The sequence below is a fragment of the Odocoileus virginianus genome, chromosome 34 (genome assembly GCF_023699985.2).
Source record: "Odocoileus virginianus isolate 20LAN1187 ecotype Illinois chromosome 34, Ovbor_1.2, whole genome shotgun sequence".
In the NCBI taxonomy this organism is placed as follows: Eukaryota; Metazoa; Chordata; class Mammalia; order Artiodactyla; family Cervidae; genus Odocoileus; species Odocoileus virginianus.
Window position 1 is genome coordinate 13,648,393 of NC_069707.1, and position 20,353 is coordinate 13,668,745.

The following is a 20,353-nucleotide window of genomic DNA, read 5'->3' on the forward strand; positions in this document are numbered from 1 at the left end:
ACTCTGAATCAAAATTGACATTAGTTTAATTTTATTTCATAATCAACTAAATATTTCAAGTAAAATAATTACAATTAAGAAAAGTCTTCCAGTTTTTGTTTTAATTTCACGTTTTATACATTGCACAATATTTATAAGATACTCATTTTGGTTATTTCATAACTCGGTGAGGGAGGAGGTAATAATTCTTTCAGATGGTTAAATACAACAGAGGATTTTTGCTCTTGTTTTATTTGAGAGAGATGAAGCAGCTTTTATTTTCAACATAAATTCTACACAAAAACCATATACTTTGCTTACCTCACATATTAGACATTAAAGATGGCATACAAGCAAAGATAGAGTTGAATGGCATCACTGACTCAGTGGACATGATTTCCAGCAAACTCCAGGAGATGGTGAAGGACAGGGAGGCCTGGTGTGCTGTAGTCCATGGGGTCCCACAGACTTGGACATGACTTAGCGACTGGACAGCAACAAGCAAAGATCTCTTGAAATTTTATGTGGCTATAACTAAGTTTGTATTAAAAAAACTTACAACAAATTTGCTATCTTTTGAGCTGTTTTTCTCTTTCCTTCCTTCCTTCCTCTGTCCCTCCCTTCCCCCCCTCCTTCCTCCTTTCAGATATATTGCATTAGAAAGTATCTATTTATAGACATTTACTATAGACATCATTAAGTATAACTGTCTTTGAGGAACAGTGGAAAATGTAAGCTAAAAAAAAATAAAGAAAATGCTATACAGAATTTTTTATTATGTAAATATCTATTATAGCATTGAATCATATTCAGACACCATTAGCTGGGTCTGCTGCATTGCAGAAACTATCATGAGAGCACATTTTTCTTCACGGGAAATCCCAGAGTTCAGAGAAGAAACAGCAACATGAGCTAAATATTCACTATATCAGAAACAAACCCCAGGTCTTTTGAGTTATAATTCTGGGAACTCATGTCCTTAAATGAAAAAGACCAGCCAGGCATCTCTGGCCACTGAAGCTCTGTTCCTTTAAAAGGGTGGCTTCTTGTGGAGATAGACTCCTTAAATAACTGTCCGCACCAAGGACCATGTGGCATAATTTCATCTTTGTACAAAGACTCTTCACAGAAGCTGAGGTTGAAATCCATAGAGAAGTAAATAAAAGATGATGACTGATGGGCCCATCCAGGAAGGAAGATTCTTCATGGTTATAACATCTAATTTGGATAACAGACCTTCTCTCTACTAGCCCTCCTTTATTTGTCTGTGAAGTTACAGAAAATCCTTAGGTAACAAGCTTTCCCCATTACTAGATTTAAATGTAAGAAATACAGTTTATCCTTTAAGAAAAATGTAAACTCGGTATTAAAGTTTGTTTTTAGATCAAATGAATTGGATTTGCTATTGTTTTTCTAACAATATAATGAAAACAGTAAAGAAAGGTCAAATCATCAAGTGAGTAAATCCAAGGATTTTGCCTCAATGAAGTGGATAACTATTCTCGGGAAAATCACAAAAGGAGTCGGGGAAAAATAAGTGTCAGAATTGCAGTATTCTGTAACACTCACTGAGTTCAGCTTCCTATGCTTGATTTCCTCACTTGTCACAAATGAGTGAAATCAAGGAACTTCAGAATCTCCTATGTTCCATCATTTCATGTCCATAAAATCACTAAAAATCCAAGACTGTCAAATGATTCACTTGTCATTCTAAAGAAAGTTAAATTAAAATCCCTTAAGACAGGATTTTTTTTAAGTTACACAGTAATTTTTCCCCCTTTATAGTCATATTGGACATTGAGTGAAGATTGTAAACCACAAAAATCCTGTTTTTGTTTTAGTCTAAAAGATATAGATACTGTATCCAGCTGATTCTTAGGTAAGAATCACTATCTTAAAAAATTCCCATGTTGAATACAAAATACATAAATATATAACTATTTGGAAAAATATTATTTTTGTGTATGAGACAAAAAAAAAAAGGAAATCTGTTTTACATTGTGATGTCCAACTTGTGTGTGCACATTTCAGCTTGGAAACTCACTAGGCATTTGGGCCATGTCCTCAAAATTCTGTTTTGCCTATTTGTAATTTCCCTTCAATAAAAAAACAAGAAAAGAAAGAAACAAAAACAGAAGCACCCTACTCAGGAATCCGAGAACGCCTTTATGATGGACTCGTAGGCAGGTGGGGGTGGTGTTGAAACGCCAATCCGAAGATTGTTGTTGGACCAGTGGGAATCCGGCCGGCCCAGGCTGTGGGAAGTGTTGATGGTGGAGGAGGTGGTGGATGAAGGGAAAGTCACCAGCTGACTCTCAGTTTCCACAGGAAGTGGTGGGCATTGCAGAAAGGGGTGGAAAGTTGAGCCCCTGAAGCTTGATTTTCTTGGAAAGGAATTGGCTTGTTCCAGGGAAGCTTGTCGCTGGAAAGTGAGGCTCGCCAGGCTGAGGTTGCTTCGACGTTCACAGCCACTGTGGCGGTAAAATCCATTTCTGTTGAGGCCATGGGTATATGAAGATCTGGGTCGCCGGCTTGAACTCCACTGCGAGATGGGGGCGCTGGCCCTTCTTCGAGACAAACAGACAGACAAAGCCCAAATAAATCCTCCGATTACAAGTACCGTTGCCACGGATACCGTGAAGGACATTATCACATCCTCTGAAACAAAGAAAACAAATAGGCAATATGATTTATAGATAGGTGTTCAACTAAATATACAGGCAAAATGCAAATGAGGACTATGGAATATCTGATTAACTTAGATTTTGAATTTGGGAGATAAAAGATGGTGTTGGGTGGGTATAAATAAATGAAGCTGTTAGGCTTCCATTTATCAAAGAAAAACAATAAAGGATGTAAAATGAGATCTTTTTAGTTGTAACATTCCACATTGTTTACAATATTTTCTTATCTTTAAGAAATTAATAATTTAAAAGTCTCATGTTTTGAAAAAAGGCTCTTCTTTATTTAGCTCATAAATTTTTATAGTTGCAAATATAATCCAAAGATTACTTCCTTTTGAATTACAGTAGTAACCAATGTGCCAAAAATCGATAAAGAATTTCATAGTCACATCGGCTTTGCCTTTTCCTCTGTCCGCTTTCCAATCCCCACCAGTGTCTCCCACCCTGCAGGTGGCATGATGCCTCATTTCCTGTTCTTATTCTGAGACAGGAAGTGCTGTGCTGGAGCCATCTGGCTGACTGATTTATGTCATATTTCCAGAACTCCTGGACCGTCACCTTTATCTTTGACTCGTTGATGACATGAGCTGTACAGACTGCTGAGCTCTTTCTTGGTCCCCAAGGCTGCTTCATGCTATTATCATGCCCTTGTGATCATGAAATTCCTGTCCCCAAACCTCCATAGAATCTCTGCTATATACCAGTATCCTCCAGTTCACAGAATTTGTCCAGATTTCCTGTTGTAAGGAGGGAAAAATGCCTTTCGCAAATACCTTCTTGCTTCTTTTTGTGAACTAAAATATATTCTCGAATGAAACTGGTTAGCAGAGCCCTGCATTGACTGGAAAGACATGCTGGATATTAGAAGGTCCCTCCACCCTTATCACCCACCACACACACCCCCCCCCCTCTTTACCCCATGATCTAACCCATAAACCATATTGATTTTCACACTATCCAGAAATCTGTTGTTCTCACTCAAATTCCACACATTTCAGTATATTTTCCCCCAATACCTGGATATACTTTTAGAATTTTCTATTTGGAAAACTCAGTATGCACTGAATTTTAAATACAGTCAACCCACCAACTGAGTATGGTTCATGAAAAAAGACCAGCAGAAAATCCATCAAGCTGATCCCAGCCTAAGTTGCCCACCCACAGAATTGTGAGCTAAGTAAATGGGGTGGATTGTTAACACTGCAAAAGTTAACTGATTCAGGGTTCCAAACTCAGCTCTATTCCTAATGTGATTTTTATAAAAATGTATTTAGACTCACTTATTTTATTACTTTCTTCAAATGAAGGAGTTAGATTTTATGATAACAAAATTTCTCTCCAGTTTGTTAATATAGTCTATGACAGTATGCCCCAAACCTATAATATAGAAATAACAAAACAAACCAGTATTAATAGATAAAAAAGATATTCATTGTTCCTTAATTTTTGGATCTATTTTAGCACCCTTCTACCTTATATTGTTATGTTTTTCTCCTGTGGAAAGACCATATTTGTTATGTCGAATGTTTACAGTTATCATAAATGCTTGTATCAAATCTCTAGAACAACTCTTTATGTCAAATCTAAGCAATGCATTCTTTATAACAGGAAGATGACTTCTGAAATACAAGATGATTTATGACAGTTCTTCTAGACCCAGGATTGTTCTTCAAAATTGTCTCTCATCTAATATTGAGTCATGGCCTTAAAGTGAAATCTCTTGAGACTGGAGTTTCATAGAGTTAGGCTTTATCTGGAAAAAGCAATAAGCCCATTCAGAACCTAAAATTAGCCTTATTGATAATACAGTAAAATTCCAAGTTAACTTGTAACTATCAGTGCCCCCAAATATTTAGATCTTAAAAAGGGAATTATAGAAAATCTGGGCTGCCAACGCAAAGAGACCATGTAAATCAGGATTTTCCTAATTTTCTTCTGAAAAACAATAGAGAACAACAAGATGACCAAATAAAAATATACAAAACCATGCTTTCAGCATAATTAGAAGACAACAAATATCCAAGCGTCAATTTATCTAAAAAGTAAATGATGGAAAACAGAAATCAAGAAATTATCTCCCATACTTCCACCACGTTGTCATGGAGAAGAAGGGCAATTCTGGAGATACTATAAAAAATAAAATGAAAAGGTATTTTGGTACATGAGCATGCTGACCAGGAAAGGGACTTGTAAGTGAACATAGGAATGGGAAGTGGCAGTCTTGGAAAGTATCCTTCCTGTGAGGAAGAATCCTATCACAGAAGGATCACACATTTTATGATTCTACTCCCATGAAATGTCCAGAAGACACAAACTACATAGAGAGCAGATTGGTGATGGTCTAGGGCAAAGGGGGCGAAGTAGAAGGGAATCGGGGGGACCTCTAGTGGGGTTTGAAGGACAGAAGTGAAAGTTGATCAGTTGTGTCTGACTCTTTGCAACCCCATATAATCCATGGAATTCTCTAGGCCAGAATTCTGGAGTGGGTAGCCTTTCCCTTCTCCAGGGGATCTTCCCAACCCAGGGATCGAACCCAGGTCTCCCACGTTGCAGGCGTATTCTTTACCAGTTGAGCCACAAGGGAAGCCCAAGAATACTGGAGTGGGTAGCCTATCCCTTCTCCAGCAGGGAAGCCCCTCTTTGAAGGACAAAATGTTCTTAAATCAGATGCTGGTGGTGGTCACACAACTCCTATAACAAAACCATTTAATTGTGTGCTTTACGTGGGGGAACTATATGGTCTGTGAAATATATCTCAATAATACAGTTGTTTAAAAAAAGAAAGAAAAAGATAGGTGCTTTTTGGAAATCACACAATGAAGCAGGAAAGAGGCAAGACTGAGGGGAAACTTGAGGATCCTTCAAAACAAAAGAAAACTTAAAACAAAGGACATGCAATTCCTCCCAACTCCACTCTCTAAAAATTAAAATCAACCAGTAAAAAGCAACCAAACACACATGCAGACAGACACACACATACACACAAACACACACACACACCACACAGTCAGCCAGTAAAAACACCATGTTTTGCTACCCTGAGAAAAGGATGAACCTGGAATGACTCCCAGGTTCTGGATTAGGCAAGTGAGGGTGCACAGGTGCTTACTAGTATCGTTTGTCCAAACAGGGAAGTAACATGAGACTGTATAATTGGGGCTGAGCCTCATATTAGCCTCATGTTGAATTTGCATGTTCCTGGGGTGTATACTAGGAATTCAGGGTTAAATAAATACAGAGTTTAAAGAGATGCAAAATTGGGAATCTTCATTGCTGCTAGAGAGTTCAACTATCCAAGGAACGCACTTCTACTAAAAGAAAGGAATGTGTTTATAGGAGTGAGTTGAGAATAAACTTCCAGGAAAACCAGAATTTAACAGGTGGTGGAGGTCAACCCCAGGGAAATACAGAAGGGCTAATTAGGGTGGTCCACAGAGACAAGGAAGATTACTAGCCCTGAATCAAAGTGAGAAGAGGATTTTAGAGAGAAGTGATTAGCAACCAGGTGCCCCAGAGAAATTTATCAATTCATTTGTTAGTGTATAAAGCACCCACTAGATACCAAGTACTGCTAAGTACAGAGACAGCAGGGAAGAAAATAATCTGTAGAGACGTTAACATTCTAGAAGACTTAAAGTAAGAAAAATGCCCTTTAGATGCGGCAGTGAGTGGATAAGTGGCCACTTTATGCACAGTAGATTGCGGGTCAGATGATGGAAGGCCCTGAATACTTCCACAAGAAGTTCAACCTCTTCCCTGTGGGCAAAGAAGAGGCTTGAGCAGTTACCCATAGGAAAGATAAAGATGGAGCTGGTGTTGATATCTGCGGTAGACTGAAAACAGAGAAGCAGGGAGGAGAGAGAAACAGTGATTGAAGCATGCAGTAATAATGGCTTAATCTGGGAGGTTGTAGTAAGAATAGGAAAGAATCCAATTATGGGAGTCTCACAGTGAAAAGAAAGTAAAAATTATTCCATAGTGTCACATCATCTAATGTCCTAGAGATAAGACATTGAGGAGCATAATGGTGATAAACTGAGGCTTAGAAGCTCTCGTTCCTAAAACCTAAATAATAATGTTATTTTATAGTAGTAATTTGATAATCAGATCAAATTTTAATGTTTTAGAAATTCTAGCATCTGCTTACTTTATATTTGCTTGCCTTTGCCATTTTATGCAACAGTAGCTTATCAGAGAATAGATTTACTAGATAAAATTTTAATTCATATTATAATCATTACATTTTTCCTTGAAGTTTTGTGCTGTTTATAACAGCTATCTAAATTCTGGATTTCACTGAAAAATGTTTTAATTGCCCTTATAAGAGAACTATGTAAAAATCATAAACTACTCAAATACTTCATAAAACCCAGTCTTTTGTCTTCTTCCAAAGAAGTATGTGAATCCAGAAATTTTACTAAATTTGGTTCTTCTGTCAAGGAAAATACCTAATTTTACTATATTTCAGTTAGGTTTAGCAATCTCTGTTTTTTGTGAGGTGTATTGCACATAATTTGAATAATTTATCATGCATTATTAAGTGGTCAGTTGTCTCTGGAAGAGTTTATGCATTAAGTAGTTTATGCTCCAGAGGATCCGTAAGTTGATTACCATGATAAACACTTTAATCAAAGAATATGAATAAAGTCACTCAGAAATTCTGTCTTCCTATTTAGAATAGATGAATGAGAGATATATTATGATTCATTTTCATGTTATTGTGTCTTTGAATAGAAAACTGATGCATTAAGTTGAGACTTAGTTGGTAAACTGTAAGCTCATTCTAAATTTGAACTCCTATCATTCTAAGCTAGAAAGGTTTCACTAAAACTAAGATTAAGAAAATTTTGATGTTGGAATGAATACAGCTTACAAAATGCAACCCTATTTTTATTTCATTATTTTGGTAAATAGTAATATGCATTTTTAATTTGATTAATTTAATATAGGGTCTCAGTCACTATTTTAAGTATATTGCATCCCTTAATTGTCAAACAACCCCTATTAGGGAAAAGCTCTTTATCTTTGGTATGTTGTAAGAAAATATTAATCTGAAATTAAAAATTTGAAATGCATAAAATTGTATTGATTTAATACCAGATTTGGTAGCCAGTTACAGATAGAAATACTTGAGGGAAATGTGGTAAAGCAGTGTTATGTATTCTGCAATTACATTTCTGAATCAACAACCTCCACTGGAGAATTTTAAATATCAACAACTTCAGATATAGAATCACAGATATAATGTTTCAACTAAAACAAACTCTTAAAAATGCCTCAGCTCAAACTCTGAGTTTTTTATGTTGAAACAGAGTCATGCTTTTGACTGTGGTGCTGAAGAAGACTCTTGAGAGTCCCTTGGACAGCAAGGAGATCAAACCAGTCAATCCTAAAGGAAATCAACCCTGAATATTCATTGGCAGGACTGGCGCTGAAGCTGAAGCTCCAACACATTGGCCACCTGACATGAACAGCCAACTCACTGGAAAAGACCCTGATGCTGGGAAAGATTGAGGACAGGAGAAGGGAGTGACAGAGGATGAGATGGTTGGATGGCATCACTGACTCAATGGACATGATTTTGAGCAAACTCTGGGAGATGGTGAAGGACAGGGAAGCCTGGCATGCTGCAGTTCATGAGGTTGCAAAGAGTCAGACGTGACTTAGCAACTGAACAAGAGGATTTATGCTATAGGTGTGTGTGTCTGTTAGTTGCTCAGTTGTGTCTGACTTTGCGATCCCATGGACTATAGCCCACCAGACTCGTCTGTCCATGGGCTTCTCCAGGCAAGAATACTGGAGTGGGTTGCCATCTCCTCCTTCAGGGGATCTTCCCAACCCAGGGATCAAACCCAGGTCTCCCACATTGCAGGCAGATTCTTTCCCATCTGAGCCATCCACTGCATATAAGTAAAATATTTAATTCATTTTAATAATTGAATATTAACAACTAGCACCAGTCAGGGTGCTGTTGCTTTCACTCAGGTATGACATAAAATGAGAAAATAAACACTGAAGTCTGCAAAGTATTGGGTTGGCCAAAAAGTTCATCTGAGTTTTTCTGTAAGAAATTATAGAAAACCCAAGCAAACTTTTTGACCAAGCATGCTCTTGTATATAAACCTGTGTATAAACCTTTGTAACCACTAGAGGCTGATGGAGGATTCTGAATATCTCAGTACATAAGCATGTATAATAGATGAGATTAAAGAGACATACTTACTTTATTTCAACTAAATGGAGCTAAAATCTTAAAATCCCATAAAAGCATTTAAGGTTTATAAGAGTTCTTGTATATATACCCTCTGAGCCCTTCCACCACAGCCTATTCAGACAATGTGTTCTAAAAGATTAATCTATAGCCGAAATTAGCATAAACTTCATTTCAAGAAAAAATTAGAAACTTTTAAAATGTAAAATCAAGGGGAAACAATTTTACTTCAAGTAAAAATTATAATGCAACTAAAAAGATCAAATGATTGCTTTAAAAATGACAGATGTCCCTTTAAAGGAAAAAAGGAACAAACTCTAACATTAGTAAGGCATGGCATATAACTCAAGTGTTATCCTATTTTATAACTTATGTCTATATATCTACCAAGGGGCTGATACACTGGTCCTCAGTGAACGACAGCTATTATTACTAATGGTTGTATGGCTTTTCTGTGTCATTTGATATTTCCTAGCCTAATGATAATGGTCACTATAGTGCCTTCCAATTCTAAGATTCTAATATCGAATCTGGTTTTCAATAAATCTAATCCATGCCTAAAATTCTGGCCACTAGTACCAAAATTTAGTAAACGTCACCACCTAGTGGCCTTGAGTTGAATCGTTCTAATATCTGAAAAGTGATTTTATCTTTGACAATAGAACATTGATCAATTCACAAAATCCTTTGCAATTTTAAAAGTCATTAAACTTAGTTACTACTGAAGTAAACTGTGCTGGTCTTACCCTAGAGAACATAGCAGGATGGTTCAAACGACAAGATTTAGGCAAAAATTGTTTTTAGGAATAATTACATTTAAGTTTCAGAAATCTTGATTACAATAATTTAAACAAGAGCAAGCATTTCCTATGCATATCTCATCTCCCAGAAAGTCCTATTGGGTCTATTGTCAGAACGTATCCAGAATTCAGCTTCTCATTATCTACTCTGCTACCTTCCTGATCCAAGTCACCATCATCTGTGACTTGGACTATTACTATAACCTTCTCTCTGGTTCCTGCATCTCTCCTTGCTCATTCTCAGTACAGTAGCCAGCATGAGCCTTCTAAAGTGTTAGTCAAATCACATCACTCTTTTGTTCTAAACCATTCATTTCTCCCAAGAATAATAAAACGTAAAGTCTCCCAAATCGCCTTGAGGTTCCACCTCTATCTGTTCCCTGTTAACTGTGCCCTCACTATCCTTCCCCTGGCTCATTCGTCTCCATCCACGCTGCCCTCTTTGCCATTCCTTAAACACAGCATCTGTACTTCTGACTTAGAGCCTAGTGTGAACTATAACCTGTTCCTGAAACTCTACGCAGCTGTTGACACGGGTGACTTCCGGTCTTCACTCACATGTCACCTTCTCATTGAGGGCCACCCTGACCACCTCATTTAAGGGTCATCCTGTCCCACCTCTGATGCCTAACTGCCCCTGTTGGTTTTCCTTTTTTCTTTCTAGATTACTAGAAACTAGACTAACTGGATTGTGAGACAAATGAAAAATCTGGGAGATTTGGAAATAGTTTTGATCAAAAGAATAAGACATAAGTCATACTATGAATATAATTATTCAACAGTACTGTTTGAGTAGAAGGTAAGTTAAACTATGTTCAGAAGGAACAGGGTAGACCATCACTTTCTGTGTGTGATAAACCAACTGTATCAAACCACTGGGACCAATGATAAAATACAGATCAAAACAATATGTTTTTTAATCTGGGTATAGTCATTAGGGTCTTCCCAGATGGCGCTAGTGATGAAGAACCCACCTGCCAATGCAGGTAGACATGAGAGACACAAGCTCAGTCCCTGGATCGGGAAGATACCCTGGAGGAGGGCTTGGCAACCCACTTCAGTATTGTTGCCTGGATAATCCCATGGACAGAGGAGCCTAGCGGGCTACAGTGACATGGCTTTAGCAATTTAACGCATAGTCTTTAGAGACTTATCCAAACTGCTAACTTGAGGGAGCAAATTTTAAGAGAAAAGAAAATCCCTTATCACAATAATCTATAAAGAGAGGCAAAAAGTCTGAGTAGAATTCTGTGAAATCTCAGTAGGTTTAGAACACAAAAACTGGAGTTCAGGTTATACCAAGGAAGGTAGACTCTGGGAAATATTCTAGACTCTGAGTTGGGCTTCCAAAGAGCTACTCCCTAACAGTAATACCAAATAAGCACAAAAGCAGACCTCACAAAGATAGAAATACAGTTAACCCTAGGTTTGAACTACACGGGTCCACTTATACATGGATATTTTTTCAATAAATACATAGTAGTGGTTTCCTCTGGGGATGATGTAAATGGGGTTGACTAAGAAGTGTCTTTAGGGAACTTTTCAGGTTGGAGATAGCATTCTATATTTTTACTGGGGTTTGGGTCACTCAGGTGTGTATGTATTTATCAAAATTCAGCAAATATTCAGTTATGATCTGTGCACCTCATTTTTTGATCATTTTACACATTTTATTGATGTACATTTGACCTTAAAAGAAAAAAATTAAAATATTAAATTCTTGTTAATACTATAAATGCTAAATTAACTAGGGGGAAGCATACAGATATCTTTAATTTTCTTGGAAATATAAACTAATAGATTGGTTGATAAAATGAGTATTATAAAAATGTTAATAGACTCTAGAAGTAAGTATATAGATATTCATTGCAAAATTCTTCAATTTTTTTCTGTATATTTCTTTCATAATACATTTTAGAAAAGTATATGAGAGAAGGTCATGAACAACTTTAAGGCAACACATTTAGAAATTTAATTCAAATGGGAAAATTCCTACAAGACACAAAGTGACCTTAAGTAATCAAATGATCAGTAGGAAATCTGAATTATCCAATATTGTTAAACACATTGACTGTTCACCTAAAACCTTCTTATTAAAAATACTACAGATAACTACACTGGTGAATTCTTTCAAACATTTAAACAATAAACAATGCCACTTTTACACAATTTTTTCCCAAATGATAGAATTTTTTCTACTTCCTAACCTGTTTTAGGAAACCTGCCTAACATTGATACCAGAATCTGACAAGGCTATTGTAAGAAAAGACTACTACAAGCAAATTTCTATCATTAACACAAATGCAGAAGCTCTAAAGTCGGTAACCTATTAAAAAATACATTCTTCTAGGCTCTGCCTCATCCTACTGAGTCAATCTCTGAGCATGGAGTTCAGTGAGAGATGAATCATGAGCCTTCTGTCTGTGGAACTGAGATACAGCAGTTTTAAAGACAAGCATTTATAAACACTTGTCAATTAAACTTCCTAGGTAACTGATATAAAGCAAGTAATTAGCAGGCTGTTAATATGAAATGTTGATAGATGTCCAAGAGTTTTTAAAATACAAATTAAAGATACACACTTGAAACATAGTATTTGTTTACTATTTGGGAAGAGGGGATTTAAAGAACATTGTTGGGGTGCATACCCAGCCTGTAAGCTTCCTCCCTCGTCAACCGCTCTAGAAACAACCTTCTTCCACCTCTGGGGTAAATCCCTAAGTGATATATTTTTCTCAGGTTATGAAATAAAGTTTTCAGCTATTAACCAAGGTTTGCTGCCCTTGACAGCACTTAATTGCCAAGAAATCAGTTAACAATCCTCCATCTCTTCAACTATCTTGAAGAGGATTAGGGCTGTTATCAAAGATACACAGAAAAAAAAAAAGCTGGTGCTCAGAATTACTAACAGGATTATTAAATACTTAGAATAAAAGATAGTCTTGAAAACAAATTGTTTTACTCCAATCACTAGACATTGTGAAAGACACAAGAGTGTTTTGGGTTTTTTGTTTATTTGTTGCAGTTACAAAATACTGAGAGCCTAAAAGACTCGAGAACATACCTTTTACTGTGATGAACAGTGTTGGAAAAATAAACTGTGGTCTCTGAATCATGCCCAGGTCAACTTGGGCTGCTGTTTAAATACCACAGACTGGGTGGCTTCAGCAACAGACATTTATTTCTCACAGTTCTGGGAACCAGGATGCCCAGCATCCAGGTGCCAGAATGACCAGGTTCTGGTGAGAGCCCACACCCTCATCTCAGTGCTGGTACACAAATGGAGAAAGAACAGTATCTCTTTCTCCTCTTATAAGGCCATTAACCCCATCATGAGGGACCCACCTTCTAATTGACCCCAATTACCTTTCAAAGGCCCTATCTCCAAGTAACATTGCACTGGGGGTTAAGGATTCAACATTGAATGGGGGAGGGGACTTAAATATTCAATCTGTAACAAGTGAATTTTCAGAAGCAGTGGGCAGAGGAGAAATTTTGGAGACCAAAAAAGGGCTATGCATACATGTGACCAGTGAGGGTCCTGGATAAGGGGCCATTACTCCATTTCTGCCTGTGAATGAGCTACAGATTCATTTAGGGAATCCCAGAGAAATTGGTATCCATTTCCAACTTCTTGGGATCCAGATGGGAAAGATGACAAATCTCTCTGAGAAACTCTGGGTCCCTGAAAACCAGAGTAGGGATGAGGAAGTATCGACATTAGTATATCCAGATCTAAGGGTCTTATATACAGCCTAAACACCCTAAGGTCCAAGGTTATGGAATAGCATTCAACATTGTTCTGTGCCAGCTGAGACAGATGGAAAAGAGCCAATAGACTAGAAAGGAAAAAGCATGCCATTAGCAAATGTCGCACAGATCATACTAGTCAGATTTTATGGTAATAATATTCAGCAGTAAAGGCAAGAAAAGGGCAATGCCTCTAAAGCAGATGAGAAATACACATCGGCAGAGTCAGCAAAGACCAGAACTTGACCAAGAACCAATAGCCCTCTCGTTCCAACACATTAGATAGCGTAGAGTTCCCAGTCCTGCCTCATCCCCTTTATCCAGCTTTAGAGGAAAGTAAAGAGGGAAGTGGGGAAGCTCGAAGTAACTAAATTAAAAATAATTAGGTTAAATCAGATCTCCTGCATTGTAGGCAGATTCTTTACGTCTCAGCCACCAGGGAAGGCCAAGTTTAAATCAGATCTCTGTCCATGGAATTCTCCAGGCAAACTTTTACAGTATACGGTAATACCGGAGTGGGTAGCCATTCCCTTCTCCAGGTAAATTTTTACAGTAACAGCCAAAACTACACAAATCTCTCTCAAGTCATTCAGTTCTCCGCAAACTCAGCTTGTGTGTTTTTTACTTCTGCATATTTGCTGGTAACAGTTTTTTCCTGAACTTCCTGAAATTCTCCAACCCTGCCATATTTATCTCACAAACACCAGATACATTGCCTAATACATAAGGCGGGGTCAGTCAATGCTTCTGAGTAAACTAATGAACTGAAGATATAAACAGATGAAAGAATGCTTTAATAAGGTAATGTAAGAAACAGGGATGACTACAATGTTCTTCCTAGAATTGTCTCCCTATTTGAACCTTATCTGATTTATAGAAACAGGTAAAGCCTCACTTTTTTTTTCTAAGAAGGATTTAGGGATCAGATGGTTCAGACAGTAAACAATCTGCCTGCAATGCAGGAGACCTGGGTTCAATCCCTTGGTCAGGAAGATCCCCTGGAGAAGGGAATGGCTACCCACTCCAGTATTCTTGCCATGAAAAGAGGAGTCTGGTGGGTTATAGTCTATGGTGTCACAAAGAGTCGGACACAACTTAGGGACTAACACTTTCACTTTTCTGCCATATGCATCTTTCTAACTCATAACATTCATTGCCATTTTACTGAATGTTATCTTGCAATATTGCATAACCATATAGACATATGTATGCATATGTATGAACATATAATCTCCTCCAAGAGTGTAATCTTCTTTAGGACAGACATTATAGATTTGATGAAGATTAAATGAGGTGAATAAAGGCAAATTCCTAAACCAACAAATTCTCCAATTTTTCATAATACTAGCCGAAACCACACATGGTAATGTAAGATGTATAACCAAATGGTCTTAGGACTCTAAATACAAAAAGACTCATCAAGTTTAATGACACTTGTCTACTATATCATTAAAGCAGAGTGCAGCAAACTCTAACAGGTTATGTTTCCTGTTGTTTTCACTGGGGTTGTTTACAGGGAAGAGAAATGCATCAAAGAAAGCAAAAGTGAGAAATACAAGTCTTCAACTGTGTCATCACTCAGGCCAGTTTTATCTATCACCTTTGCATTAATTACTGCCATGTCTGTACAACGTTTAGTAAATTTTACTGGGTGATTATCAAGAAAATGTAAGCTATCATTATTGGTAATAACCTGGTATCATTATCTAATTTTTCAACATTCATTAAAGAAAACCAGGGAACTTACATTTGGAAAATGATTTTTTATGCAGCCTTAGCATAAGTCTGGGAAAATTGTATGGTTTGATAATGTACAAATTTTGCTTTTCTAAACTGTTCTTTCCCTATCTTTTGAATTCAAACTGCCAATAAGCAGACAATTGATTTTGGAAGTAATAGACAATGCATTGCACTGCACTTTACAGGATTTTCAAATAACATTTTTGTGGAGAGAGTGAACATGATAGATATCAATTTAGATAGAAAAAGTAAATAAAAATTTAAAAGGTTAACATTTATATTTTAGGAAATTTTTACATTTCATAGATTCACATTTTTGCATTTTATGCTTAATTTTTTTTTTTTACCCCAGAAGAAATAATGGGATCTTCTATATATTTTCCCCACATGATCAAACATTATAATATTATATCTGCACAACATATCTGTTTGGCTTTGTTAATGCTTATCAAGGTAACACCCCCTTTCCTGGTTTTCATTATTTCCATCTATTTTCCGTTGTATTCACAAAGTAAGATAAAGAAACACTCAGAACTATCTTTGGAACAATAAGTTTGAATTCTTTCTTAAGCATAGATTTCTATACTTAAAATAAAAACATTATTTTAGTATTGGTAAATTGCCACTAAATATTCTGGTTTTAACTGGGGTTATTTTATGATTATTCTCCATGTTTTAATCAGAGGATAATGATTTTTTTTTCCCTTAAATCTTTACACAGACTTGAAAATTTAACTTTGGTCTGAAAAAAAATTGATTTGGCTTTTACAGGTAATTTTTCAGTAAGAATTACTTTTCAATAATTTTTACATCATTTTTGCAATGATGAATTTAGTTGAAACACATTCTCACTATTTTGTAGCATCTGTTTAATACATTCAGTTTCTCTATAAAGGAGGACAGCAAACTGTATTCTAAGAAATCCATATAATTAAGACACTCACAATTCAGACTTGTCATTCGGTGTAAAGTAGAATAACATTACCAAAAGCCATCCTTTACAATATGCAAGTATAATTTACTTTCTTTTTCTTAATTCTTTAATAATTACAATAGGATATCTACTAATATCTTTCATTTTCAAACATGAAATGAACATAAACGTTGATGGTAAAAAGAGAATTCATTCTCTCCATGAAAATTTCTGTGATGGTGGAAAACCAGGTAGGTGGTTAGGGGCAGGCAGCACCCTAACCTAAAAATGGGCAGCATTTTTCAGCTGAGAGTTCCCCAAACATACTTTGGAATCACAGCAGAAAGTGTGAAATAGTTCCCTTGGGGAAGTGATCTCTTCCTAAACTTCATTATCTCCTTAAAAAAATTTTTTTTCTGGATTTAACCCAACTTCTCCCTTTATTTTTAAAATTTCCCTAAACCCAAGCACCTGCATCAGTTTCATGTCTCAGCCCGTCTTCCCTGAGTCTCCAGCCTTGGAAGACCCAGAGTTTACCTCAGCTCCATTCCGTTGCTACTGATTGACTAGAAGTTGTGTCTGAAACCAGCCAAAAATACTTTTGTATTGTTCCCTTTTTCCCTGTGATAGGCTTTCTTTACAATGTTATATGTGCTGTTATTTCCAATTAACTTGTTCTGCTGCAGTTTTTCCCTCTAATTTCATAATATGATTTTTTTTTGTTTGATCATGTCATCACACTCCTTCAGTACATTTATTACTTAGATTCACTTTGGAAATTAAAGAGTATAACACTGACAATGTAAGTTAAAATTAGTCTCTGTAGAAATTCTTAGGTTCATTAAATAAGATACATAATCTGTATAACCATAAGACAAAACAGTTTTCCAACAAAATCCACATTAATATTTTCCAAACAGCAATGACTTTCATTTTTTTCATTTTTATTCTTATTTTCTAATTATCATTTTCTATTATTTTCTTATTATTTTGTAACACCAGCCAAAATCTTGTTGCCCAGATTCTTCTTGAATGACTTCACAGCCCACTTTACAGACATTTTACATGAACAAATTTTTTTGTACTAAATCTATGAAAACTTTAGGTCGTCAATTTGAAGTAAGTAAAATGGCTCAGAGGTTTCCAAGGTTTTAATCACCTCTAGGCAGTGCATTTCTCCACATTCTAATTTTAAATTAAAAACAGCTAAAGAAAATCTTACCCCAAAAGTTTTCTGGCCATGGGCTCCCTAAACTTGTTGTGTTATTAGCCATAATATCCACAAAGAAGAGAAGAGAGAAGAAAACCCAGTGTGTCCAGAAGAACTTTGAGTCTGTGTCTTTGTAGTTCGGCAGGAGAAAAATAATTTTCACACAACCTCTCATATACTTGTGTTTGCATGAAAGGAAATAAGTGTTTCATGTTTCCTGCTTTTATACTCAAATTAGCAACTGTTTTTCTTATCTTGGAATTCCACACAGTTCCTGAGACACAAAACAATTTCCTTCTCGTCATTTCCTCAGCTCAGTTGCTAAGTACCCACCTTTCCCCCACCTCCAATCTGCTTTGGGGACATGAGACTCCTTTTCTGTCCTTTCCTCATCTCCTACTGACATGTAGAGGATAATTTCAAACTCTCAGCTACAGCACTTTGGGTTAAATTTGTGTCGGATAAAGAAATATACTGAAAAAAAACAAAACAAAACACAACACTGCCTTCCAGTTACTATATTTATATAGTAAGTTGGGGTGGAGGGGAACTCTTCAGAAATCCATAGTCTGTTCCAAAACAATTAATTTTATCCAATACCTATTTTTTACAATTCTCACTAAAATTCTAATGTCTTTGGCTCTATTTTGCATATTGATTTTGAAAAGGGAATTCTTTTTTTTCTCATAAATACCTCTAAAATATAATCTATATTTAATTTTTTAAATTGGCATGTAAGTATGAGAAAAAAACAGTTTCTATACTGATGGGCCCTATTTATTTATTTATTTATTTATTTTTGATGGGCCCTATTTAAAACGAATTAGGGGAAACCTAAATGTAAACATTTGATTTCAACAGAATGTTAAGCACTCCGTTGTAAGGAGTACAAGGATAACTATGTTTTTCTTCATGATGAAGTGATGACTTTGGTACTGTGTATGACAGTATGAAAATAATTGTACCAACTGGAGAAAAAGTAAGACAGAAAGCAACATCAACAAAGAGAGGAATTATGACAACACTGTGGGTATTCTGGATATCACTATAGTGGAAAGTGGGCTTTGAGAAAGAATTACATGAGACCCCTTGGGAAACATAAGTTAGTTAAAATTTCAAGAGTCTTTGCAAGTTTTACTATTTAGACTGGATTCTCTGAGCATTGGGAAGGCATCGGAAGTGGGAATAACAGTGCCATACCACTTATAATAGCACTAAGCTGTTAAAAATCTGGTTTCCTCCATCTTTGAGCAACTCTAGCATTAACTCTTGTACAATTCTCATTCATCCCAATTGTTATCATAATATGACTTAGTGTGAAGAAATAATCATCTTCATGAAACCTATCATATATTCCTGAGTAGCTCTAGGAAAATCTGAAAAACCACAATATGAAGTTGATCCCATATAAATATTTGCAGTCTTGATTCTCTAAAATTAAGTTGTTTCTGCTCATTTAAAAAATTTTGATATATTTGCATCAACTTTAAATTCATTGGAAATTAAAATATAGCCACCTAAAGGAGAACAGTGGAATGTTATAGAAAATTTAGAGACTCCACTGTGCAAATATGAAAGTCATCATCTCTATAATATTCTTGCTAAGGTTTATTTCCATATAATTGAATAAGTAAGATACTCATTGTTTTGCTTAGGAAAAACAAAAAAAAAAGGGACTCACTGTTTAATAGTTACCTTTACTTTTCAATATTTTTGACAGAATTTATAAAAAACATAAAATTAAAAATTATCTTATTTCTGGAAAAACATAATCAGGATGAAAATATGTTGAAATACTTCTGAATTCTAAATTCTTGTGGGATTTGTCAATCATTAGTTTTTTTAAAGTATTTATTTATTTGATCTTTAGTTACAGCACACAAACTCTTAATTGTGACAGGTGTGATCTACTTCCCTGACCAGGGATTGAACCCGGGTCCCCCTGCATTGGGAGCATGGAGACTCAACCTTAGCCACTGGACCACCAGGTTAAGTCCCTACATTATTTTTAAGTGCACATGTTGTATTATAGGCTAGCTGATTCGATATATACTAATTACAAAAATGGATATATTTTTATAAAGAGTTATACAGAGTGCATTTGATCTAAAACAACAAACCAAATGAGTGGAGCAGATGAGTCTGGTTTGGTGGAAGCGACTTCTGTACGGAAGCTGGGCTCACTCCATCTCAAGGCTGGGATACAGTTTGAGACTTCCTTTCATTGTTTCATGCTTATCTAGATTTTCTTCCAGTTTTCACTTTTGCAGATGTTCAGAAGCCAGTCAAAACTCTGAAGAAATTTATTTTCTAGCACTTTATGGCCTAGGAATATTTTTCTTTTCTGTAAACAGATGTGTGTAACATTTGCTCTTATCTGTGCATATAATTTGCTTGGTAAAAGATTCATATTTTTCTTGGCAGAGATCTACAGAAGTGAATATTTATGTCTATGCCATTTTTAAAATCATGACTTGTAATGACAAAACAGGAAATTGATTTTTATCTATAAAAAAATTGTTAGGTCTTTTCTTCTACTGTTCATTATTTCAGAAGATAGGTCTTTAGATCTGGATTCCCCAGTAGTCATACAACGCATTTGGAGGCTAGTTCTTCCTTATAGAGGTGGCTGAGACTGTAAAGAATGTGCCTGTAATGCAAGAGATGCAGGAGACACAGATTTGATCCCTGGGTGAGGAAGATCCCCTGGGGAAGGAAATGGCACCCCACTCCAGTATTCTTGCCCGGAGAATTTCTTGGACAGAGGAGCCTGGTGGGCTACAGTCCATGGGGTTGCAAAGAGTCAGACATGACTGGGCATACACACATATAATGTTGTATATGTATACACACATACAGTGTTATTAAAAGCACAACAGGCTTAATAACAGGCTTATATTAAATACTTGTTTAATAAGGGAATGAAATAATTCCAAGGAATCTGAAGATGAAAGTGTTACTAAACCAGGCACGTCTGATGTACAGCAGGCCGAATGCTGAGATCTGCAGCACAGAAAAGCTTTTTCCAAGAGGCAGCCAAGCAAGCAGATGGGAAAGCAAACTTCG

The 20,353-nt window shown here is 36.2% G+C and overlaps 1 protein-coding gene across 1 annotated transcript; it reads right to left on the bottom strand.

Annotated features, from left to right (window-relative positions):
• Positions 1–14: 14 nt before the first annotated feature.
• On the bottom strand, positions 15–17,478 carry MYCT1 (MYC target 1). The gene is given in 3 exon segments (XM_020882418.2): positions 15–2,637; positions 17,300–17,376; positions 17,378–17,478. Coding segments are annotated over 3 exon segments (690 nt in total). The 3' UTR covers positions 15–2,125.
• Between the last annotated feature and the right edge of the window lie 2,875 nt (positions 17,479–20,353).